The sequence below is a fragment of the Cherax quadricarinatus genome, chromosome 76, assembly GCF_038502225.1.
Source record: "Cherax quadricarinatus isolate ZL_2023a chromosome 76, ASM3850222v1, whole genome shotgun sequence".
Classification (NCBI taxonomy): Eukaryota; Metazoa; Arthropoda; class Malacostraca; order Decapoda; family Parastacidae; genus Cherax; species Cherax quadricarinatus.
The window spans coordinates 6,225,014-6,252,884 of record NC_091367.1 but is presented as its reverse complement, the minus strand read 5'-3'; the positions used below and the strand labels follow the sequence as shown (position 1 = coordinate 6,252,884).

Genomic DNA, 27,871 nt, shown 5'->3' with positions numbered 1-27,871 from the left:
TCGTGCCAGTACAAGACCACTTGTGTGCCGAGTGCTACTCTCACACTCTTATATTTAACCTGAAGTTTGTGGAGTTGGGGCCATGCATGGCAGTGGTAGTGGTTGTGAGGTATGAGGGAGGTGAGACAGGCACACAACACTTCACTCTCAGAACTTTGCTAAGTGGGTGACATCTTGTCTAATTATCGTGAAAGGTGCCCTGGTGTGTGTGTGTGTGTCTGGGTGACACCTCACCTTTCACATCTAGGTGAGGTGTAGCACTTTACCTCTCACGTCTAGGTGAGGTGTAGCATCTTACCTCTCATGTCTAGGTGAGGTCTAGCACCTCGCATCCTACATTCAAATGAGGTGTTACTCCTCATATTTAGCCGATGTGCTGCACCAACAGCAGAAGTAGCATCAGCAATAGCGGCAGCAGCAACACCAACAGCAGTAGCAACACCAGTAGCAACAGCACCAATAATGGTAGCAGGCATTAAAGAGCAACGCTAACAAAAGGTAAAAAAAAAAATATTCCTTTCAAACTAACTGCACACACAACTCCTACGTTCATCCCAATGAACGGTGATAGGAATAATTAGAACGCCTCATTGCCTATTCATTAGGTTTCCAAGTGGCGCCCCACCCCAGGTACACCAGTGATAAGACCGCTTCAGATATATCAATAATACCGCACCAGGTGCATCAATAAGACTGTCCCAGGTGCATCAATAAGACTGTCCCAGGTGCATCAATAAGACTGTCCCAGGTGCATCAATAAGACTGTCCCAGGTGCATCAATAAGACTGTCCCAGGTGCATCAATAAGACTGCCACAGGTGCATCAATAAGACTGCCCCAGGTGTATCAATAAGACTGTCCCAGGTGCATCAATAAGACTGCCCCAGGTGCATCAATAAGACTGTCCCAGGTGCATCAATAAGACTGCCCCAGGTGCATCAATAAGACTGCCCCAGGTGCATCAATAAGACTGTCCCAGGTGCATCAATAAGACTGTCCCAGGTGCATCAATAAGACTGTCCCAGGTGCATCAATAAGACTGTCCCAGGTGCATCAATAAGACTGTCCCAGGTGCATCAATAAGACTGTCCCAGGTGCATCAATAAGACTGCCCCAGGTGCATCAATAAGACTGTCCCAGGTGCATCAATAAGACTGTCCCAGGTGCATCAATAAGACTGCCCCAGGTGCATCAATAAGACTGTCCCAGGTGCATCAATAAGACTGCCCCAGGTGCATCAATAAGACTGCCCCAGGTGCATCAATAAGACTGTCCAAGGTGCATCAATAAGACTGTCCCAGGTGCATCAATAAGACTGCCCCAGGTGCATCAATAAGACTGCCACAGGTGCATCAATAAGACTGCCCCAGGTGTATCAATAAGACTGCCCCAGGTGCATCAATAAGACTGTCCCAGGTGCATCAATAAGACTGTCCCAGGTGCATCAATAAGACTGCCCCAGGTGCATCAATAAGGCTGCCCCAGGTGCATCAATAAGACTGCCACAGGTGCATCAATAAGACTGCCCCAGGTGTATCAATAAGACTGTCCCAGGTGCATCAATAAGACTGCCCCAGGTGCATCAATAAGACTGTCCCAGGTGCATCAATAAGACTGCCCCAGGTGCATCAATAAGACTGTCCCAGGTGCATCAATAAGACTGCCCCAGGTGCATCAATAAGACTGCCCCAGGTGCATCAATAAGACTGCCCCAGATGCATCAATAAGACTGCCCCAGATCCATCAATGATAAGTGCCTCAGGTCCATCAGTATGACTGTCCAAAGTAAATGAATGGTCAACAGACACATAGGATGGTCAACAGACACATAGGATGGTCAACAGACACATAGGATGGTCAACAGACACATAGGATGGTCAACAGACACATAGGATGGTCAACAGACACATAGGATGGTCAACAGACACATAGGATGGTCAACAGACACATAGGATGGTCAACAGACACATAGGATGGTCAACAGACACATAGGAGGGTCAACAGACACATAGGATGGCCAACAGACACATAGGAGGGTCAACAGACACATAGGAGGGTCAACAGACACATAGGAGGGTCAACAGACACATAGGATGGTCAACAGACACATAGGATGGTCAACAGACACATAGGAGGGTCAACAGACACATAGGATGGTCAACAGACACATAGGATGGCCAACAGACACATAGGATGGCCAACAGACACATAGGATGGCCAAGACACACAGAATGGTCAACAGACACATAGGATGGCCAACAGACACATAGGATGGCCAACAGACACATAGGATGGCCAACAGACACATAGGATGGTCAACAGACACAGACACATAGGATGGTCAACACACATAGGATGGCCAACAGACACATAGGATGGCCAACAGACACATAGGATGGCCAACAGACACATAGGATGGCCAACAGACACAAAGGATGGCCAACAGACACATAGGATGACCAGACACATAGGATGGTTAACAGACACATAGGATGGCCAACAGACACATAGGATGGCCAACAGACACATAGGATGACCAACAGACACATAGGATGGTCAACAGACACATAGGATGGCCAACAGACACATAGGATGGTCAACAGACACATAGGATGGTCAACAGACACATAGGATGGTCAACAGACACATAGGATGGTCAACAGACACATAGGATGGTCAACAGACACATAGGATGGTCAACAGACACACAGGATGGTCAACAGACACACAGGATGGTCAACAGACACATAGGATGGCCAACAGACACATAGGATGGCCAACAGACACATAGGATGGTCAACAGACACATAGGATGGTCAACAGACACATAGGATGGTCAACAGACACATAGGATGGTCAACAGACACATAGGATGGTCAACAGACACATAGGATGGTCAACAGACACATAGGATGGTCAGACACATAGGATGGTCAACAGACACATAGGATGGTCAACAGACACATAGGATGGTCAACAGACCCATAGGATGGTCAACAGACACATAGGATGGTCAACAGACCCATAGGATGGTCAACAGACCCATAGGATGGTCAACAGACACATAGGATGGTCAACAGACCCATAGGATGGTCAACAGACCCATAGGATGTCAACAGACCCATAGGATGGTCAACAGACCCACAGGATGGTCAACAAACCCACAGGATGGTCAACAGACCCATAGGATGGTCAACAGACCCACAGGAATGTCAACAGATCCATAGGATGGTCAACAGACCCATAGGATGGTCAACAGACCCATAGGATGGTCAAAAAAAATATCAAAGCCAGACTCGGTATATGTAATAAAAAAATCGAGTTAACCGAGGAGAAAGCGTTAATTGGAAAAAATGCAACACGCCCTTTGTCACGGAAAAGAAAACGCAATATGAGGTGAACTTTCACGCTGCAGGTAAAATATTGTACAGGAGAGGAAGGTGAAGGTGCAGGAGGAGAGGAAGGTGAAGGTGCAGGAGGAGAGGAAGGTGAAGGTGCAGGAGGAGAGGAAGGTGAAGGTGCAGGAGGAGAGGAAAGTGAAGGTGCAGGAGGAGAGGAAAGTGAAGGTGCAGGAGGAGAGGAAAGTGAAGGTGTAGAAACCCTAATTAAAATACATTAAAATTCATGTAGAAAGTGGGGATAAATTATTTTATAAAAATGACACAAATTGCACTTTAAGGGGAAACTGAACAAAATTTTTTTTATTATGAAATAAAAAAAAAGTATTTTTCGAAAATATTTTCACATTTTATGAAGTTTTTCCAAACGATTCTAGCATTCTCTAAGCTTTTCCACATGAGTTATTCAGCACCAGAAGTGGTGAAGCCTCGATACTCCGTCAGCTCACCAGAAGACACGCTACCTACCTATCTGAATCTTTGCAAAAAAAGGCCCTTGATGAGAAGTGTCTAGATGCTGCTGAATGGTTTTTATTGGGAAAAATTAACTATCCTCCCCTTTCTAGGCTGAAACCTAATTACTTCCCATTCGCATGGTGCTATATGACTTTTTTAAAGATGCTAAATTATTTTTTTCCAAAATGAAAAAAATATCTAGCTCCCTTTAAACAAATCTCTTTGGTGCAGAAATGTCCTCTTGGCGTGGAAGAAACGAGAACTTTTGGCCTTACGAAGTCAAGGCATTTTTTGGAGGAGGAAATGGTTAAAGTGGCAGACTTGTAGACCAAAATGCAGAAGCTGTCAAGAAAGGTGATGGTGTTGGCCGGCAAACTGAAGTGCAGACGAGGCAACTCGCACGACTTAAGGGGAAAGTAAATTCCCTTGTTTTCTAATATGTTATTTTTTCCCTATAATCTACGTTGTCCATAATTACTATCCCATTTTCTTTGTCTGATTTCGTAAAGTGAAGTCCAGGATCTTTCCTTAATTCATGGTATAACTTAACAAATCTTTGAGGACAATTATGTTGCAGAGGTCTGAGCAAAGTTCAGACACAATGGAAACAAGTCACTGACTTGTTTCCATTGTGTAGGTTCTCTACACATATTATGCTGCTATGTATGATAATCTATGTAACTGCATTTGCGTATACCTGAATAAACTTACTATACGAAAAAAAATTGAAGCCAATCAGCAGCGTGATCCCTGTGTTCAAGACAACACAACAGAGGTGAAAAATTTAAAGACAATCAGATGAGTTGTTCTCCAGTTATGGCTGGATTGTAACCATTCCATTTTTTTACTATTTTACTACCTCACAACTTGCTTGCACGCAAACGAAATTTAATAGGTACTATCGTGGGTACTATCCTGTTTCTCAGATACATCATGTTATTTTGAAGCCATTCGAAAGAGGTGAGCTGAAATTTATTTAGCGCAAGATTAAACGGGAATAAAAATATCACAGTATTTAACACACAAAAATCGCCAAATCTGCAGCAGCTACACATCTGAATTTCACTCTTCGCCATCGTCATAATTTTGGGGAAATTTGTGAACGCTAGAAGCTCCGCCACTGAGGATTTAGAGCCATTCCAAGATGTTTAGAATGGGATCAATAACTTTGGTCACAGGGGACGTGAACATGCCAACTGGTCCTAGAACTTCGCCTTCGTTACCGTACACAAGTAATGAAAATTTCAAGTCGATTGGATGAAGTGTTCTCGAGTCATGAGCAAAGTAAAATCGAAAAGTAGGAAGGAAAAAAATCACATAATCTCTTAAGGTCTCCCTCAAAGATAGCTAATTAATATGAACAAACAAATCACAACGCATCAGCAATAGAATGTGTCTCCCCAGCTGCAGGAGAGAGAGAGAGAGAGAGAGAGAGAGAGAGAGAGAGAGAGAGAGAGAGAGAGAGAGAGAGAGAGAGAGAGAGCGAGAGCGAGGGAGAGAAAGAGAAGAGAGAAACGGGGAGAGGGAACACCATCAATCTTTTTTCGTAACTCAACTAAAATCTCATCTCTGTGCTTCCCTTTCCGCAATCTTTACACAATCTTTACAAAAAAAAAATGATGGTAAAGGTTGGACCAACAACACAACAGGTGGAGCTCTTCACACGGGGCATTGACCACAGTATTGACCACTGTCTTTCTCTCTCTGTTACACACACACACACACACATTCGTCAGGAGAGGGTAAGGGATGATACAAATATTAGAAGGGAACTCTGACATATGGAAATAATTGTGCTTGAGCAACGACTGAAAGCTGAGATATCGGGTAGGGTAAATAAAGCTAGGAGAGAGAAGACTATGAGACGAGGAAATGGGAGAAGAATTGGAAGCGAGTTTTGTGAATTTGAAGGACACAGAGAAAACTGGCAGCTGTGGGAGAAATATACGAGAGTTGTGGATTCACCTTGAAAAACTGACGTTGCTATGGAACAATAGAATGACATAGGTAATCCAGAAAGTGGTGCTTTAAGCCACAGGGACAAAGGAATCCCAGATCTACGGAAAATACAAACCGGAACAGAGCAATTGTTGTAATGGGGCAGAGGAACCAAGACACTGAATACAATGGGAGAAAAATAGACACCAAAAAAGTCTATCCAGCTGGATATGAGCGTAGCAGTGCAAGAAAAACTTAAGGAGGATTGGTAAGTAGAGGAAGTCTCAGGGGAAGTTGTTACATCTAGTTTTTCACTAACTAGAAAAATATAGACCTTAATATTAAGAAATAACAAAAAATTATATTAGTTTTTGGCAAATGTTCCCCAAGGGAAGAAACCTCTCGCATTTAGCGATTCAGCTGATAATATATTCTAGGAAGACTTTCAAAAATTTAAGAAAGCTTAGGAGATTGCCAAAGAACAATAAAATGTTCATTCCCCCCCCCAAAAAAAAATATATAATACCATAGCTCCACAGATCCTGACGAACAAAACACAACTCAAAGCCTCATCCTAACAACACACTATGCAAACAGAATATGCATTAACCAACCCCTCCTCCAAACATATTCCCCTCTCACTAACCACTCGCTCTCCCGTCAACAATCTCCAAAATTGCTCGTATATATTATCTGTGACAGCCACCTCCTCCTCCTTGTACCAGTGATGATCAACTACAAAGTAGCCCACCTTAATTCACCCCACCACTCTCCACCCTCAGTAATAATAACTCAGCGCTGCTGGAAGGAAACCTTTGAAGCTGTTGTAACTGATGAACCTTTAATGGAATACTTGACGATATCCTCATTGCCCCACTGAAGTCTCCCAGATGAGGCTGACATATTTCAGCACTGTATGCAACCTATTCTGTGTGATGGATTATAATAGGGAAACAGCTTTTGTTCATATAGAATAAAGTAGAAACACACTGCTAAAGTATCATATTTTGCTAAAACAAGGACCCTCCCAAAAAAACAAAACAATGGGCAACTACAAACCACCTAACCATTATTTATCCAGAGTAAATATCTTCACTACCTTAAGTCGTATACTTCTCTACAAGTATCCTACAGGAGAACTTCAAAACACCCATATCCTCCCCAAAGCACTTTCACACCCTTTCCCCTCACATCGGTAGAAACCTGTGCGTACATGTCCCAACATACCATAAACCCCACTACAACTAGCAGCCATAGCGAGGTTTAATTCACTGAGAGTTTGCTTTAATCCTCTTAAAGTATTCTTGACAGGTGATGAATATATTACGCACAACCTCAATGTGCCTCGTACAGTCGATAGGTTTTAAACCAGATTAACAAATCAACAAACTCAAGGTAGACAGGGCCATTCACAAAGGTTGTATATACAAAAAGAAATCCCAGAAAGTCTATGAAGCAGTAAACTGATAATCCCAGACCACTGCTATGGAGGAGATACACTTCAGCAATATGACTATGTATAGTTTTGTCTAGGGAATACTGCAGATGTGGAGTCATAGGGAGGTGGATGAGCAAAGGATGAAGTGGGGGAGGAGGAGGATGGAGGGTTGATCAAACCACACATTCAACATCACGTAAAAAATCAAAAGTGGATGTGCCATTTATCTTTTAATCGCCTTCCTCCTTCAACGTCCTCTCCTCCCCAGACCTACTCAATCCCTTTATATCCTTCTCCATCCTTCTTCCATCCCTTTCTTATCAGGGATATGGTCAAATATTTCGATTTGAACCGATATATTAAAAAAATGTAAATTCCAGAATATGATGACTAATCAGGCTCATAACTGAATCATTTGTTATAGAAGGTCCCAGACTATCTACGGCAATTATAACACTTAAAATAGAAGAGCCACACGTAACTACACCAGAAACACTGCAGCGAGACTAATAGACAAATAGCACCAAAAGTGAGATTTCTTGAGTGGCTTTTGATCTAGGGAAGTGAATCTATTCTTAGCTTTCTTAGATAGAACCCGACTGCCTCCCATTTTCCGAGGCGCTGTGACCCCCTACGTGTTTAACATTTCCCCTAACTATAATATAGAACAATACGTTGATAGACTGTCATGGGAAATAATCTGGATGAACTAAGATCCACTCGGGGTCCCTCAGATACTGAAGAAAATACTGTTGGATTCAATAATTAACTAACTGAAGCTGTATGACCCTGGTGGGTTTAGCGCTTAGTTTTGACTGTATTATTATTAACTAACTGAAGAGAATAAGAGAGACAGAGCTAAAAGAATGTTCAAGTACTCGAGCAGATATTTACTAAATATTAATGACGGGTGAAATGTAAATGTTTGGAAGGTGAGCAAAGTGATACAAATATTGAGAGACAAGATGACTGAACTATAATGTCCCTAATGTGACTTTTGTCCTGACGAGGAAAGATGAGAAGGAAGATGACAGGAAAGATGAGAAAGATGGGGAGAAGAAGAGGTACTGGTGGTAGCAATAGTTGTGGTAGAGAGTGGTGGTGGACACAACCAGTGTAATAACCAGCTCCACCGCCACCAGCACCACCACTACCGCTGGTGATGACAAGGACACAAGCGCTCACAATCAGAGGCAAGCACTTATACAGCCCCACAACCACAGTGTTGAGCACGCACACACATGTACAAGCACATCACCAACCTAGACACACACGCACGTTTTTAAGCAGGCACGCACGCGCGGGCACGCGCGGGCACGCGCACACACACACACACACACACACACAAATGGATGATGCTATTTACGATAGATTGGTGAAATCCTAATATATGAGGTTATAATAAACAGGTTTCAAATATATTATAGCTAACTCCAATGACGAAATATAACTACCCAGCGACCAACCAGCTTAGGCGACCAAGCACAGCCAACTATTCCGACGACCAACCATCTCCAGCGACTAAACACTACCAACTCCCTCAGCAGCCAACCACACCCAGGTTCCTTTAGTTTAGACACGTACAAATAGATGGAGCTGATTGGCCGTACGAGGTCCTTTTGGTGACCAGTGATTGGTCCGACGCTTCCCACGTCGCCGGAAAGGTCATTATGCTTCGCTTTGTGTCCACAGCTGGACACAATGGGAAGAATATAAAGGCTACTGGACCAGTTCACAGTTCCACAGTGAGTGCTAATTGCATTTTCTTTATCAATCTGTCAATGTTCCCTTCTAAGTACTGCGATACTTTTAATATCTCATTTTAATCTCCATTACCGTATTTACCTCTTATTTCCATCTCTAACTCCATCTACATTTCCATCTCTGTTGCATGTCCGTGTACTTTAGAGTATGAGATAGCATTGCAACTCATTAACCTCCTTGCACTGGACCCAGTCCTTGTGACACGCAATCCACCTCCACGATCCTGCCAGACATCTCATCCAGCTGTTATCAGCGGTAGCCAGAGTTGTAGCCAGCAGGTGTATACGACCCCAGATGGTGTAGTGACCGTTGTGGTACGACCCCAGATGGTGTAGTGACCGTTGTGGTGCTGTGGCTGTGATGTTCAGTCCCTTGGCCTTGATCTACGCTGACTGAACACTTTTTGTAAAGGCTAAGTGACTGAACACTTTCTATGAAGGCTAATGGACTAAATACCATAAAATTCCTCTCCACTTCTTCCACTGTCTCCAATAAAATAGTCGCTTCTTTATTAGCAATAATAACAAAAATCCTGACACGTAGCGAAGCGTCTTGCCAGAAAAGATGAATGAGAGAGATGTTGCACATCTCTCTCATTCATCTTGTTTGCACTGTATACCATTTATGTAAAGATAACTGTCAAGTCAATAAAGAGCTTTGTAAAGTAAGAGCTCAAGCTAACGGCGTAATAAAGCTTTACAGACGGCGAAACTGTACCACACTGAATCTTATGCAGAATAAGTGTCTTTAGTAGTGAATGCTGTACCGCCCTCGTATGTCGCTATTATGTAAGTAATATTCCTACGTTACATTTTATTAGAGGAAAAAAAATTCACAAACCATATTAATTACTTCACGCTTAATTACGACATTAATAACTGTATGTAAATGAACCTGTTTAATAGAATCAAACTGCGTATAATTATGGAAACTTAATTATACAAAGATTATTAGAGAGAGAGAGTTACCTGGTCTCCCAAGCCATGTAGACACCGACAGCCACTAGTAGACCCTTGTAGACATAGAGAGCACCAAGCCAGCCGCTTGTGTGTTCACTTCTGCACACCTCCACCTGTGGTTAGACGTGTGTTGATCGATGCAAGTGTGGTGGTAGTTAAGGTGGTGGTGAGGGTAGTGAGGGGATGGTGATTGTGGTTGAGGTGGTGACCAAACTTGGGATATTCTTCAATTTAAACAAACTCAATTGTAATCTTCGTTTCAAGGCAATGTTACCAGAAAAATAATCTCTTATAATAACCAAAACAAAAAGGTATTAAAATAGCTGAGGAATAGAAATCAAGAATGTAACATAGCAGTGATGTTATATTCGAGGAACATCAATAGTAGTTCAAAAATATTATGAATAATATATACTCTCGTTACTTACCTATATTATCAAACCATATAACCATATACTTACATTTTATTATGTAGCCATATATACCCATATTTATTTACTGTATGTACCTATATTATATAGTTGCATATGTCTATGTCGTGCCGAATATGTAAAACTGGTCAATTAGCAAGAATTCATTTAAAATTAAGTCCTTTCTAAAATTTTCTCTTGAACGTTTAAAGATATATTTTTTTCATTAATGTTAATGTAAAAATTTTTAATTTTGCACCAAAAGAATCTTAGAAAACTTACCTAACCTTATTATAACAAGTGCAATTTATTTTAGCCTAACCCAACTAAATATATTTTAAATACGTTTACAGTAATTTAATACTAAACAAACACAATGAAATATATTTTTTTCCTTAGGTTCAGAACGATTTCTGTGAAATTATTGCATACACAAATTTTCACTTGTCCTATATTGCAAGATGAGCGTTGCTATTTAAGCCAAAATCGCAAGTTCTGCCTATTCGGCACGACATCTGTATTATGAAGTCATATAATGGAACGTGATACTTATTCTTAAAAGGACGTCTGTACCTTACACGTAACGCCCAAAACAATATCATGAACTTTCTAAATGTCATCAAGGACCCTCCCTATGTCGCAGGTGGTGGTTAGAATCATCTCGCTCCTACCAACACCATCTCTCAGAAGACAGCCAGTTTTATGACCTCGCAAATACTTGCCCAACAAATTTTACTGAAGTAGAATATAGCCACTACTGAGCTCAGCTCTCCAGCCCATGCACCACCTGACCCGAAACATACACAATATATACCATATTGATCTAAGTGTTACCTCAGGTAGGTCACCAGTATGTGGTCAACACATGGGTGGTGCTGGCGGCGCCCATCAAAGCCAGTTAGGACGTGTGAATCTTGTGGTATACTCAGAGAGACATAAAAAGGATGAGTTCCACTCTCTCTCCTTCACTCTCCTCCAGACACTCGAGTAGACACGCGTGACGCTCAACAGCAGTAAACTTTGCATAGTGCCACACTCAAACACACACAAACACGACAAGTGCATATAATACATGTTAATTTTATACAGTAACGAGACAGCACGATCATCCAATACATTTCTCAATATACTCCTCCCCAAACAGGCAGCAGATCAAAGATTAATGTCAGGTAATTAAAAGAGACAGTGCCAAGGCAGAGATAAGCATGATAGGTGGCACGTAGGATCGAGCCTCCGTGCCACCCCCCTTGCTCTGACCAACACTGGTTTAGCGCTTCATACAAACATCATATAATCACTAAAGCCAGGTCACGTGTGTGTGGGGAGGGGGGGAGAGCCGACACTGACGTCACTGGTCGACACCTTTGGAAAGGTAAGAATATGAATAATTCACCGTTTTGAGTACTAGAGTCTACCAGCCAGTTTAAATACTATCTTGTAAACGAGTAGACTTCCTGTGTGACTTGATAATGGTCAAAGTAAGACCGAAACGTCGGCATAAGTTTGTCTCGTAAGTGCGGGTTATTTGTGTAACGAGTAAAGTTCCCGTTTGTCTCAACTAACAAACGAATTCCTGTTTCGTCAACCTGCAAACAAGTGGTATTATTGGTGCTTCGACTTACAAACAAGTGGTATGTATAGAACCCAGTTGAACCCATGTTTGAGAACCAATGAACAACATACTCACTTTCCTACGCCCTCCTCAAAGGATCGAAAAAATGACGTAACTATCTTACCTGAGGTGACTGACCTGCCTAACTTGACGTGACTTTAGCGACTGACCTGGGGTTGGTAGACAACGCCACGATCTTCCGTGGACATCTCCAGGGTGAGGTTATGCAGGTGTCTGGTAAGAGGATCAACGCTAACCCACGCACTGACAATTACCACGTCCACCGCCAGCAATACCATGATTACCGTGATCAGCTGCTTGTCTTTCAACAGCTGCAACAGATGCAAGCAACGAATTGAAATGTGAAAGAAGCCTCTGTTTTAGCATGGGGAATGAGACATTATCAGGTTTAACCCAAGGAAAGGAGAAGGGTAGCTACAAATCCTTAGAGCAAAGATTCCTTCACTTGCATAAAGGAACCCCCTTTGAAAGATTATTATTATTATGACGTTCAAGGGCAGCGCTAAACCCATAGGGATCATACATCTTTTGGGGGAAGATTTTAGCAATCAGGCGAAGATGACATAAGGGATAAGGTAGGATATTAAGGTGCGGAGTCACTATCCTGAGGTAACAAGGCCATTGTAGTCCTCACTAACGAGCCAGGGGACACCACTTCGCTCGTCAGAGATACCTGTTGGTATTAGTATCCCAAGTGGATGAGCTTATTTAATAAAATACATTTATAAAGCGAGATGAACCTCACGTAGACGTTCAAAGATCCACTGAGACGAGAATGAGAACTCAAGATAAGACTGATGGTTTGATAATGTCTTATCCCCTCCAATACTTCTCTTGTCTTCAATTTTAGTCGCCTATATATTCAACTGAAGAAGCGTACGGTGTAGGTGAAAAGTTTGGGAAATAAAGCAACCGGTGAAGAAAGGTGAATAAAAGTTGAAGAGAGAGAAGCAGTGGGAGGGAGAGGAACACTAGTCTTGGTGTCGTTAAATTCCTTTCAGGTAATCTTGAAAACCATTAATCGAAGGTAATTTGACGCCACGTCGTATTCTAGACGCGAACAATTTGTTCTGCCTCCAGCGAGAGAACTTTTATATTTGTTTAGCAGGATGGTAAACAAGGAGACCATTAACACTGGGCAGGCTCCAAATAACTTTAAAAGCAAGAAAGATAGGGGTCACGAGGTTATGATGGATTGAATCTGGCAAGTTGAGAGGCAGGGTCAGACCAGACCTCTGCAACAATCAACTAGTGAGCACAACAAACCAGCTGGAGAACATAACAATCAGCTGGTGAACACAGCATGTATCAGCTGAACAAAAACCCCAAATAATAAACAATAACAACCAGCTAGTGAACAACAAGAAAAAAAGTGAAGACAACCAACCTTATTCCTGACGACCCCAGCACTGTTGGACCTGGTGAAGATCTGGTGAACACGGTAAGTCTTGGTGAACATGGAACCAAAGGCCAAGGAGAACCCAGCTGAGAGCAGGTACGCTCGCGCCTGCAACACAACATCTCTCTCACCTGGTGAACTTTCATAGAATAACAGAAAACCGTTCCAAAATAAATGAATAATAACATAGTAATAATAAATTTAAAGGCAAAAGTTCATAAGATCACAGTAAACAGGCGATTTCAGAATATGCAAAACAACCACTGTGAAAGAATAGTGAAATTCCAATTGAAATTCCAAATTTGAATTCATTATTAAGGGTAATAATGAATTGAAATTTAAAATGTACGGAAAACCTACAAATAACTGTTCCTATGTACACTATTATTATTCACATCAAGATAGAGTTACACTGTCTGTTTTCTCGTCAATGTTTTTGAGAGCTTTACGAATTTGTAGTCCAGAGTTCATAGATGAAGAAATATCGAAAATTTAGGAAATAGCTAATGATCTGAAATACCCAAGAAACGTAATTGATAAATCTTTTAAAATTGCTAGAAATACTTTTTACAATCCAAAAAGGGACAACCAGCCTCATTCAACTAAAAATATGTTGGTTCTCCCTTACCATCAAAACTGGTTGATATGCCTTCTCTTCTTAAGACTTTTAATATCAAAGTTGTATTTAAAAATCTTGATACAGTAAAAAAAAACTTTTGATAAAGAATTCCCCCCAAAATGCTGACGGATGTGTCTATAAGATTCCTTGTAAAATTTGCGATAAAGCTTATTACGGTCACACTGGTAAAAGTCTCGAACTAAGATTAAAACAACATAAATATAGCATTAGAACTGGCCAAGATTCCAATGCTCTATTTATTCATGTGAGAGATTTTAACCAATTGATCTTCAAAAAGTTGAGAAAACTGTATCAAGTCCATGGTCGACAAGAATATAATTGAATTTTGTTTCATAAAAAGCAGTTTTGAAAATATTATGAATATTTCCTCTGGGTTATATAAATTAGATCCATTTATAATTAAAAGAATTTGGGAAGAATTTAATAATACATTGGACAAATAATAATCTACTTGGGTAGAATATTTTGTTTGAGGGTTGCCATGAAGGACCTGTCTAGTTGGGCCAGCAGGCCTACTGCAGTGTTCTCTTTCTTATGAGTCGCGTGTCGTCGCGCATCAGGTGTTGCTTTGTTGTGGGATGTGATGGTGAGGTGTGGTCTAGACCCTTTATATGCCTTCCTTTGATGCATTACTTTTGTTGTTCCTTGATATTAGAAATGCCTTTAATATGGTGAAGAGAGATGTCTTGCCGGCCGTTCGGGATCGGTTCCCTAGCCCTTTTCCCTTCATTTCAGCCGGCTACAGCAAATCTTCAATTCTTTTGTTTGGAGAGCATGAAATTCTCTCATCAGAGGGTGTTCAGCAAGGTGACCCACTCGCTCCACTTCTCTTCTGCTTGGCAGTAAGAGAACTAACTTCCAGCCTATGCAGCGAGCTGAATATCTGGTACCTGGATGATGGCACTCTGACAGGTACTGAAGAGTCCCTGTTAGAGGACCTACAACTGGTGAAAACACAGAGAGAAGACTTGGGACTCATCCTCAATCACTCCAAGTGTGAAATCATCACAGCGAACCAGGAAATAATCAAGGCCGTGCGAAGAATCCTCCAGAAAAAGTCTACTACCACTGCGTCCAACAGTACCCTCTTGGGAGCACCGCTGGGTCACCAGGCCATCGGCACTGTCCTCAAGGAAAAATTGAATGACCTGATGAGAATAGAGAGAATAAGCGATCTTGATGCCCATGATGCTCTGTATCTCCTCACAAGGTGTCTCACTATGCCAAGATTCTCTTCCTGAGGTGTGCACCCTCTTTTGATAACCCAACACTCGACGAATATGATGCATACCTGAGATCAACCTTTAAGAAGGCCCTGAATCTGTCACTAGACGATCAGCAATGGGATCAGGCAACCCTCCCAGTGCGACTGGGAGGTATAGGAGTGCGCAAAGCAATGCATGTTGCTTTACCTGCTTTTCTGTCTTCGTGTTTGGCTTCCAGTGCACTAGTCAAGAAGATTGTCCCCGAATGCTTGAGAGACGTGGTAGAAGCTCAAGACCCCAGGTTTACTGAAGCAGCGATGCGGTGGGACACCCTTGCAGACTCCTCCAGTAGACCAGCTCCTTCCAAAGAGCACAAACAGTCCCACTGGGACAAACCGATCATGAAAAAAATCGCCAACACAATGCTCATCAACCCTTCAGGAAAAGACAAAGCTCGTCTCCTGGCGGTGAAGGCACCACACTCAGGAGATTTCCTTCTAGCTGTTCCCAGTTCCTCCCTGGGCACTCGACTCGACCCACAGGCCATTCGGACTGATGTTGCTCTTTGCCTAGCCGCCCCCATCCTCATCGAACATAGGTGTATTTGCGGCAGGGCGACAGCTGATCAATTCGGACTTCATGGTCTCGTGTGTCACACAGCAGAAGGGAAGTATGCCTGACATGAGGAGGTAATGACATCATAAAGAGAAGCCTCGCCACAGTCTGTTGCCCATCTCAACGTGAACCCCAAGTGCGGAGGTCTGACAGAAGTCAAAAGCGTCCTGATGGAGCCACTATGCTACCCTGGAAAGATGGAAAGCAGATTGCCTGAGACTACACCTGTGCCGCCACATTGGCAGACACCTACTTGCCATACTCCATAGCTGAAGGGGGTGGAGCTGCCAGCCACAGGGAGACCCAGAAGATCCGCAAATATGAAGACCTTCCCCCTTGCTATAAGTTCATCCCAATAGGGTCGGAGACCCTTGGGGCATGGGGCAAGTGTGCACTAAAGTTCCTCAAAGAGCTGGGTGAAAAGCTCATCATAGAAACCAAGGACCACAGGGCGAGCAGCTTCCTCTTTCAGAGAGTGTCGCGATCCAGAGAGGAAATGCCTGCAGCATTCTGGGCACGCGGCCCACCGTCGGGGAGCTGGACGAAGTATTCGAGATGTAGCTCTGAGTTGTTATCTAGATTGTTTTACTTTCTATTGTATTTTTGTGAATGTTTTGTCAATGTATTTTGTATTTAAATAAAATATATATTAAATATAGGGGGTGGTAGGAGAAAATTCTCAAACAGCTTCAGGGAGAACCTCGAGTTTTCCCTGAAGCAAGTTTATTCTATTCTCTGAGGATGAGGGTCCCCAGGGCAGTTCTAGAGGTGGTACCTCTCTCTCTCTCTCTCTCTCTCTCTCTATATATATATATATATATATATATATATATATATATATATATATATATATATATATATACACAAATATACGAGGAAAAGCATGTGTGAATAATCTGTTGATATGGTTGGCATATTTGGATAATGTGTATACGATAGAAGGGAAGGTACCAAAGGATTGGCAAAAATATTTAGACTTTGGGTATATATAATTTTTTTTGGAATGGTTTAGAAGGCACATATATATCTGGGGAATACAAGTAAATTAAACCTACGATAATCCAGTCAGGTCAATGTTAGGGCAGAGGAGAGACTAGAAATTCATTAGAGTAGAGGAGAAACGAGTCATGCTAGGGCTGAGAAATATACGAAGGCTCACCAAGACAGAGAAGACGGGAGAATCGGACATAAAAAAAAAAAAAAAAGGGAGAGACTTACGGTACAGACGACAGGGAAACAGTGTGGTGCTGGGAGGGTAGCGTGGTCCAGTCCCAGTAAAATGACAGCAGTGTACACCAACACACACCCAACCACTGTTGTGTTGTTGAGGCGAGGACTGGACAGTTTGATGTATCTGCCGAGTACACACACACACGTACATGCTTAGTGTATTGCTATGACACGAACATCCGTACACAACCCCACACACACACACACACGCGCAATATGTAGTGGACTATGAGAAGAAATTTAAAGAATATATCTTACAGTCTTGGAAGAGAGAAGGGTAAGACAACACTCGTCAAGTCTGAGTGTCACCTGTTCACCACCAGTCAACAATACTTTCATCCCATATATAGACGTATTCGTGTATGAGATAAAGAACAAAAAGGCACAATACCGTGACTGGAACAATACACAAATAACCTCAGCAAACAGGAGAAACTCATGACGACATTTAATGACTAGTTAATGGTTCAAGTCGGGCCAAAACCTGGTCATAAGTTTCTTTCTCCTATGTGTTGGTTATTCGTGTACACTGATATATATAACACTCCATGTGTACATATATTGTTTTTATCAGTGTATACGCACATCCAGATACATACTCATCAGAATATATGCAAAAGTGTTTAATTTTATGGTCCAGGTACTTACATGAGGTTAGGTTATGTAAGATTTGTCAGGAAATAACACACGTGTTTCCTGACGCGGGTCTTAGTCATATGACGACCCACAACTGGAGCTTTTGGTCATCTGACCGAGGCCTTATAATAATAATATAATAATATCTTTATTTCTACAAGTACATGTACAAGGTATACAGGCTTGTTATGCAGAGCATTTCCCGCAAATTATATCAATTTTGTCCCAGGATGCTATCCACATCAGTCGACTAACACCCAGGTACCCATTTTACTGATGGGCGAATAGGAACAGCAGGTGTAAGGCAACACGCCCAATGTTTCCACCCTTGCCGGGAATCGAGCCACGGGCCCTCAGCGTGTGAAGCGAGAGCTTTGCCTACCAGGCCACGGGCTTCCCGCTGGCTTACCCCTCCACCCTTTTAAAAATGAAATAGATCATTACATACATACTTGAGTCTACGGTAGGTGAGGTTGAAGATGAGGAATGCCAGCGCCAGAAGAATGCCCAGGCTAGCGAGAGAAGACATGATAACGAAGGCAGCCGGAGCGATGGTGTCTACCCGTAGTTTGAAGACACGAGATGCCGGCACCTGTCCACCGGGCCACACCAGTACCCGGCACCCGGGACAACCCAGGTCCAGTGCCCTCTCCTCCGGGTGGTACAGTGCCACCTTTACTGGGTCACCATCTGTACGTCAAAAAAATAAATAAACAGTCAATACTAAGTTTAGCTTCTACCTGACAGTAATTTATTATGCAAATTTTCTAACATTAAGTGGCTTGTACAATGAAATAATTTTATTTTAGGCCTATAGGAAATCTACGTTTTTTTTTTTAGTAACTCGAAACAGAAACCCAACTTAACCCAAGATAACGTAACCCAATGTAAATTAGGAGTTAAATTATAGGTTAGGTTTGCTTACTTTCTTGGCTAACTGTATCCCCATTTATCCGAAAAATTATCTGCCTTTAATGTACAACCCATTTAACACTGAATAACTTATGTAATAAAAAACTGAACAGATAAAATTAATATTTCATAAACAAACGATAATTAGAGCACAACGAGATAAAAATTGCCCTGGTCTTCAGAATACAGAATAATACAGAATACAGAATAAAACAAGGAATATGATAGACAAAGCAATCAAACCACTGAACAGAGAAGAAAACGTGTAAACGACTCAGGAGTAACCAAGTCAGGTCAAACGATCAAGGAACACAGTTACTATCATAACTGCAAATAATAAGCTGAATATGCTTTTGCAACAAGAGATTGCAAGCCAATGATCATACACTAAACTCCGTAGAGAGAGAGGAATGCTGATGTTGGTTAGTAGATGGGGTTAAAGCCTCTCGACTACACGCAGGTCACCTGTTCACCACCAGTCAAGAATATTTTATTCCCAAAAGTAGAATAAAATTCTTAACACACACATTATATATATATATATATATATATATATATATATATATATATATATATATATATATATATATATATATTATATATATATATTATATATATATATATATATATATATATATATATATATATATATATATATATATATATATATATATATATATATATATATATATATATATATATATATATATATATATATATATATATATATATATATATATATATATATATACACTAAGAAACACCTGCTGGTGTATGTATCTTGTGTACTAGGTTAGATACACCCGTGACTTAACCTGACTCCTCATTTTTTCTTTTTCTTTTTCTTCTTCTCCCTCTTCCCCTTTCCTCTTTCCTTTTCTCCTCTGGGTTGTCTTTCTCTCTTCTGTCTCGTGTTTCTGTTCCTTCTTCATTTATTTCACCACTTCCCCTTTCACGCACCTCTGTGCGCTTGCTCTCCCTCAGTGGGCACCTAGCTCCCCTTCCTTTGTATTTGACTGGCTCGTCCTCCTTATTCCCCACTTCTACCACTACCACTACTACTACCTATTCTACTACTACTACTACTACAACTACTGATGAAATTAAGACATGTGCGGCGTCTGGTTGTCTTTGTTGTGGACGTTTCGCCATCCAGTGGCTGGCTGGATGGCGAAACGTCTACGATAGGGATGCCCGGGTGTTGCGCATGTGTCTTAATTTCATCTTGTCGGTATTATATACCATTCTTGTACTACTACTACTACTACTACCACCACCTCTTCCTGCCTATATATAGCCGTCCTGCTCCACTTCTGGTTAGACAACCAGACGTGTTGTACATAGTTCTACTGTCTTCAAGCTATGTCCTAGAATTTGTATTGATAAAGCCACTGGATGGCGAAACGTCTACAATAAAGATACCCAGATGTTGCACATGTGTCTTAATTTCATCTTGTCGGTATTATATACCATTCTTGCACAACTTGTCAGACACTGCAACATCATGGAATCTTGATTCTGAGGACATGTACATAACCTTCACGACTACGACAACTAACCCATCTCTTTGGGAAGGACCTACTTCCACTGGGGAATCCCGCCTACCAGTGACTATGCCCTCGTCTGCTACACCTGACGTTACTATATAAGCGCCAGGCTCCTTGCTTCTGCTTCAGAATCTCCACGACTATGGTGCTCTTCGCACCTACTCCTAGGTTGAGGGACTGATTACCTCATCTTCTGTATATAGTCCTACTGTCTTCAAGCTATGTCCTAGAATTTGTATTGATAAAGCCACTGGATGGCGAAACGTCTACAATAAAGATACCCAGATGTTGCACATGTGTCTTAATTTCATCAGCACGTGTGTGCGTGATGATCAACGTGGATATACAGCCCGTCAATCCCCTGCTGAAAACTGGAATGGCGTAGCTATTCTTGTTAAAGGCACCATTAAACATGAGTTCTTATCTCTTCCATTTACATATTCTCACAGCATGGCTGTGAAAATTTACACGATACACGGACCCATCATCCTGTACACGACATATACCAGACCCAACCAAAACATTAACATTCATGATTTAACCATTCTTTTTAATCACACACATCTCCCTGTATACCTACTTGCCGACCTCAATGCCAAACACACTGACTTCCATGACAACTCCACAAGTTTGCATGGTAGGCAACTTCATACACTTGTAACACAGAAACATCTCATACACCTTGGACCTTACTTCCCAACAGTCTTTACATACAATGGCCAAGGCACCCCTGATAAAATTTTTACAAACAGAGCTAGTAATCGCTTACATCACTACACAACACCAGGACCGCTCTCTGGATCTGACCACATTCCTATCATTTTCCATATTTCCTCAAATCCTATACTCATTCCAGTTCGCCCCTCTCCAGCTTCTTCTCAGGCGGATTGGATCTGTTCAAACAAAGCCGAAACACTCTTGATCTCACACACAACTATGACAATAGACCAATATCAGACATAGACACACAAATTCAACGCATTCAACAATCAATTACCCAAGCCGCTACAGAGGTTGTTCCAATGACACACCACAAAGTACGTTACTCTTTCCGCCCATCAGAAAGAACAAAAAGACTACTCACATGTTACAGACACCGTTTCCTAGCAAACCAAAACAGACTAAATATCCGATGGGACCTCACTATTTTACGTACACATATCATCCATAGCCTAGATGATGACCATGCCCGACATTGGCAATCAGTTATAAACACAACAGATGTCCAGTGTACAAGAGATCCCAAAGCATTCTGGTCATCCATTCGGAGACTTACAGGCACCCCTCGATCCACAACCCTTAGACACATAAATCACAACAACAGACAGATCTCTGACCCTGCTGAAGCGGTACATATTTTCAAAGACATATGGGAAAACATCTTCCACCCACATCCACCAGACCAAGCTGTCATAGCACATACATTAGACATAGAGAGATGGGTATCCAACCATGAAGATTTAACCAATCCTGATCCAATCATAAGCCTAAATACCCTATCTTCCACGCATCCTCTAAACTCTCCTTTTACTGTAGATGATGTTCACTCTTTACTAACACACCTTCCAAAAAAAGCTCCAGGTGCTTCTGGTCTATCACATTCAGTCCTTCGTCACCTTCCACTTTCTGTTGCTTCCGCTATCACTGACCTCTTTAATGCCTCCCTTGCATCTGGCTATTTCCCTCCATTCTTTAAATCTGCAACTGCATGTCTCATACCAAAACCTGGAAAAGACTTGACTGACCCCAAGAACTATAGACCTATTAGCCTCCTTGAAATTTTGGGTAAGACCTTTGAACGACTTGTAAATATGCGACTCAAGACTCACCTAGAGACAAATAACTTCCTTACTGAAAGACAATTCGGTTTCCGACAACAACGTTCTACCCAAGACGTTTTGAATATAATCCTGAACTATGTACGTATCAATAAAGCCCAGAACTGTACCTCCACCCTTGTCGCCAAAGATGTTGAGAAAGCTTTTGACACTGTTTGGCATGAAGGATTAAAATACAAACTTTGCACGTCCTTTGAATTAACTGTAAATATAATGAAATTATTATGTAACTTTTTAGATGGCCGAACGATGCGTATACGGTTCAGAGATCATTATTCAGACTATTTCACATTAAAAGCGGGTGTACCCCAAGGCTCTGTCCTGTCTCCCACCCTATATATACTCTACACGAATGATTTATCTGAACCTCTTTACCCAAACACACTTACCCTTTCTTACGCAGACGACATCACTCGACTCACAACACATGAAAACATTCGTTTCCTAGCACGCAGAACACAAAGAGAGGTCGACAGGATTACCGCCTGGGAATTATTATGGCGCATCAAAACCAACCCAAATAAGTCAAAGATCACTTACTTCCATAGAATGCGTGATGTTCCGACTCCTGTCGAACTCAAAACAAGCACCTCCCGTACCCCCATCCCACGCTCCTTCTCGACAGTTGTCCTTGGTGTTACCCTCGACAACACACTGAACCTAAAATCTCACATTACTGCTAAGACCACACAGGCGGGAATTGCACTCTCAAGGTTATATAAGCTGAGAGGAGCCAGTCCCAAGACAAAACTACATCTCTACAAAGCACTCATTCGTCCTCTACTCTCTTACTCTCCACTCGCTCTGACATTAACCGCCAAGACAAACGCACTAAAATTCCAACGCATCCAGAATCGAGCATTACGTTGGGTGTTGGGAGTGAGGTGGGACGAATTTGCCACCAGTGAATCTCTCCACCTCACGACAAACACACCAGCTTTGAACGTATACTGGAAGACACTCAGTGACAAACAACTTGACAGACTTGAAGCATATCATGACCACTGGACTACATACTTAGCTGATACTCTCAGACGTCCTTACAATGATGTAAATCTTTTTCAAACGTTGTATGATCCGGCACCTCCACCACAATACAAATAAACTACCTGACTTATTTAGCTTAAATATTCAAATAACTTAAAAGTGCCACTGTCGTAGAGCTGTGTCTTTGTGCGTTTCGAGCTGAAGTGCTTGCGACGTGCGTTTGCGTTGCCTTTTGCAGTAACATGTCCCTGAGCCGTATCCAGTCATTGCGAGTTGATATGCTCACGAGAGAGATAATGCTAAATATTATGTTTTCTTTGATTAGCAGTTGGGTATAGTCCTGACACTTCCTCCTTCTTAAGATTTTTTCCTCTCTACAACTATCTTCTTCATCCTGTCCCCACTTGCCCCTCGCCCCTAGTGGGCTCTTACCTGTGAGTCCTCAGTTCAGTTCAGTTCTGGTTAGTGTGACTTTGTCAATGGTCCAAGTCGGACCGAAACGTCGTCGTAAGCTTCTCTCTTTTATGTGCGGGTTATTTGTGTATCGTTCCAGTCACGGTATTGTGCCTTTTTTGTTATTTATACTAGGTTAGGTAAAATTCGTTAGGAAACAGGACAATTGTTTCCTGACGCCTGTCTTAATCATATAATAACTTGCCACTGGAACTTTTGGTCATCCGACTGAAGCCTTCCGCTGGCTTACCCCTCCACCTTCTCTAAAAAGTGATGTGTATTCTGTGTACACTGGGCCTCGCTTGAAGGGAAAACTGCAGACCTGGAGGACGAACGAAAGACTTTCATTGATATGTATAAGTTTAAACACTCAAATTACTTTCTACGACTTCTGAAGTTATAATTCCTGTAATGCGGATATTGATGGTAAATAATACTAAATATTATTTAGCCTGACTTCACACGGGTTTGGCAGGTTTAAGTTTAATTACCGTATTTTCCGGCATATAACACGCAAGAGCAGTTATTTACTAACGTAACTTCAGTAAACAACTGCTAAAGCGTAACCCAAAGCCTACCCTTGACCCTGACCTTGAGCATATAAGGCGCAGGCTGATTTTCCAAGACTGTAGAAAAAGCGCGTCTTATATGCCAGAAAATATGGAATACTAACCTCCTTTAACACACCATGTAACTTCACAGGACAATGTCTATCAATCTAACAGAGGAAAATCACATTAATTTACTATTCAGAAAATTCGTCTTGTTGGACAACTGTGGCACGTGTGTGTATTCACCTATATGTGGTTGCAGGGGTCGATTCACAGCTCCTGGCCAAGCCTCTTCGCTGGTCGCTACTAGGTCCACTCTCTACTGGCTTCAAGAGCCTTATAGTGTCACTTCTTTAAGTTATGTATGAGTTCCGCCTCTACCACTTCACTTTCCAGATTTTTCCACTTCCTGACAACTCTAAGGCTGAAGAAATACTTCCTAACATCCCTATGACTCATCTGAGCTTTCAACTTCCAGCTGTGTCTTCTTGTTCCTATTTCCCATCTCTTAAATGTACATGTGTACTTACGTATTTGTGGTTGTAGGGGTCGAGACATAGCTCCTGGCCCTGATGTGTGTGTACTCACCTAGTTGAGGTTGCAGGGGTCGAGTCCTAGCTCCTGGCCCCGCCTCTTCACTGGTCTTTACTAGGTCACTCTCCATGAACCGTGAGCTTCATCATACTAATGCTTAAAGCTATGTATGGATCCTGCCTCCACTACATCGCTTCCCACACTATTCCACTTCCTGACTACTCTGTTACTGAAGAAATACTTCCTAACATCCCTGTGATTCATCTGTGTCTTCAACTTCCAACTGTGTCCCCTTGTTGCTGTGTCCCATCTCTGGAACATTCTGTCTTTGTCCACCTTGTCAATTCCTCTCAGTATTTTGTATGTCGTTATCACGTCCCCCTTATCTCTCCTGTCCTCCAGTGTCGTCCAGTGTGTGTGTGTGTGTGTATCACGCAACAAACATCCTCCTAGAACTAGTCCACTTTATTCCAGAAGAGACAAAAGTGAAAATAATCTTAGCCAAGAGAAAACTACCAGTGTGCGTGTGTGTGAGAGAGAGAGAGAACAGTGGTGGAGACAATAGCTTGCTCACCATCATGGCGACTTGCTCAATCTTTGGCTCACATGTGTTTAACGTTCTTTTTCTCTGCACATCTCATGCATCTTAACTCAAAATATAAAACTATTTCATTATTTTTAATAATACTGATATCTCTATTTTTTACATTTTACTAGTTCGATGTCAAGTAATAACCAACACGGAGGTAGAAACACAACAGATAATCTGTATATTTCGACCCCCAACTGGACTCCTCTTCAGCAGGAACGACATATACAGACCATCCTTACTTTCTGTGTTTCTCTCTTCGTGTTAGTAATTACTTAACACGTTATATATATTATTTTTTTAACACACCGGCCGCAGGCGGTGACCTAAAAGAAAAAAACGAAAAGTTTTCTTTTTATATTTAGTAATTTATACATAAGAAGAGGTTACTAATCCTTGCTGCCGGCATTTTAGTCGCCTCTTACAACACGCGTGGTTAAATTTAAGGAGGAAGAATTCTTTTATAATTGTTATATAATTGTAACCACGAACGAGTGGTATTTAATCAATAACAACATTGCGACTAGCCGAGGACTTGAACCCATGTCATTCATATATATATATATATATATATATATATATATATATATATATATATATATATATATATATATATATATATATATATATATATATATATATATATATATATATATATATATATTATATTACACACACACATACATACACAGTTTAAAGGTTTAATTCATTTTTGTTTGTAGGTTAGCGGCCATCAACAAACACAGTTGAAGCTGCTCACTAGTTATATCCACAGAGTGAGCTAATGCGCAGATTGGGAAATAATGCGCAAATGAAAAAAAAAGAGAAAACAACTGGCAATATCATCACCTCTTTTTGAAAGGCTAAAAAAAAAAAAAAAAACAATTCCACAACATTTTCAATCACGCTGAACCGTCAGTGTTTGTTGTGGAGCTAACGAGATGAGAAGAGGGGCAGGGTGATGGGAATTGGAGCGGGAGGAGGGGGGAGATGGGAATAGGAAGCAGGGGAAGTGGGTGATGGGAATGGGAAAGGGAAGAAGGGAATACGTATCATTATACTGCACTTACCTTGGATCTGGTAGAAAGCGGTGACCCCTACACGGTCTGGACAGTCGAAGGAGATTGGTCCCTGAAAGAGAGAAAAAAAAAAAACTTGTTAGATGGGTCCAAGACACTCTGGAGAGAGCACGAAGCAGACAGTGGGATGAAGCCAATAGGAATCTTTAGGATCTGAAACTGTGAAGGGAGGGTGTAGGAGTCCACTGGATTGAAAACTGTAGAGGGAGGTACGTCCTTAAGTTCAGACAACATCAGTGTTATTAAAGGACTAAAAGTAGCTGTGTAGAGAAGTTGAATGTTGAAGAGCGAGAGAGGAGAATAAAATTAAGTTATGAGTTTGAGGATAAGGTGAACCTATGTACCCCGTTCAGCGCACAGAGGCAGTGAAGACTCGATCATCCGTCTACTAATCGCGAAAGGCACGCTGGTTAACTGTACTTACCTAGTCTTTTGGACTCTTTAAATGACGGTGGTACAGCGGTCACGTGTGAGGCACATCTCGCCCTCGAAAGAGACGTATTGCAGTCCACTCTGCCTAAATCTGAGACACACTAACGCAGCTCAGAGTTAAAGCAACAACCCAAACCCTTAATCCGATTTAGAGACTATGGGAAATGTGGTGGACCGCCACAGCTTCGCTAACACATGCAGGAACATACAGCATGCTGTTTCCAAGACATTCCAACACGCAGTATGGGTTCCATAAGTGGGTAATGAAATCTGTCAACCTGAGCACCAGGACTACGAGGATATCATCAAGCACTCTGGGTTCGACTGCTCTAGAAGCTTAAAAAAAAAGCTTGTATTAGCAGAGCAGGAGTTCCTTTAGTTTGGAAATTTATACAGTAAAAGACACTCGTCAGACGAGTAGATTATCGTCAAGTACACTCATGGGGTTGTCTAGCCCCTGAGGCGCGTCCTGCTCAACGACAGTCAGGCTCTATAAGACTCATAGGGTCATGGATGACCCTATAGGGGCATATATGATCCCATAGGAATCATATGTCCCTATGAGACATATATGATTCCTATAGATTTCGGCTCGATGCGAAAATTAAAAATCATCAATTTTTAAATCAACTTCAAATATCGACAGTAAATTAAATACTAATTAAAAAACATTTTTTTTATTTATATTTCGCGATTATCGAAAATTATGCTAATAAAGGCAGTTACTATTCCATGATCGGAAACTTCCAAAGATTTTGAACAAAAATTTCCTTATTTATTGAAGTTTTTGAAAATTCGTTCAAAATCATTGCTAGTCGTTTGGTCCGGTATTTCTCTTCTTGTTAATTTTACTTTATCATTCAACTTATATAATTATAACGTAAACTTCTTGCACATTTCAGTTTACAGGAAAAGATAGAACCATATCAAATTTATAATGCAATTTAATCAAAGTATATTAGACATTATAGCCTAGAATCAGCAGGCAAAGTTAATTAAGTCATGTTAATAAAAAAAATAATTCTGACACAGTCAATATTTATCCAATGTGTGTTTGTTCCCTGCTATCCTGATTAATATTATTCCCCGCACTTCAGACAGAGGCTTGGTTCAACCTACTTTAATGAGGACATTCCAACGTTATTAATTGCCCAACACTCCTGACCGTAATTCACTACCGAACTGCAGTTTCCAGGGAGATTCTACATAAAATTAGGTTTAATTAGCTT

General features: G+C 41.5%; 1 protein-coding gene across 1 annotated transcript in view; it reads right to left on the bottom strand.

The window, feature by feature from the left end:
• Positions 1-27,871, bottom strand: part of LOC128703607 (uncharacterized) — a 224,095-nt gene that overhangs the window by 15,541 nt on the left and 180,683 nt on the right. Inside the window, exons 12-17 of the mRNA XM_070101205.1 lie at positions 26,202-26,262; positions 18,173-18,410; positions 17,073-17,208; positions 13,383-13,502; positions 12,145-12,306; positions 9,962-10,065 (exon numbers count right to left, since the gene is read on the bottom strand). Of these exons, the coding sequence (XP_069957306.1) occupies positions 9,962-10,065; positions 12,145-12,306; positions 13,383-13,502; positions 17,073-17,208; positions 18,173-18,410; positions 26,202-26,262 (821 nt within the window). The remainder of the gene's footprint in view (positions 1-9,961; positions 10,066-12,144; positions 12,307-13,382; positions 13,503-17,072; positions 17,209-18,172; positions 18,411-26,201; positions 26,263-27,871) is intronic.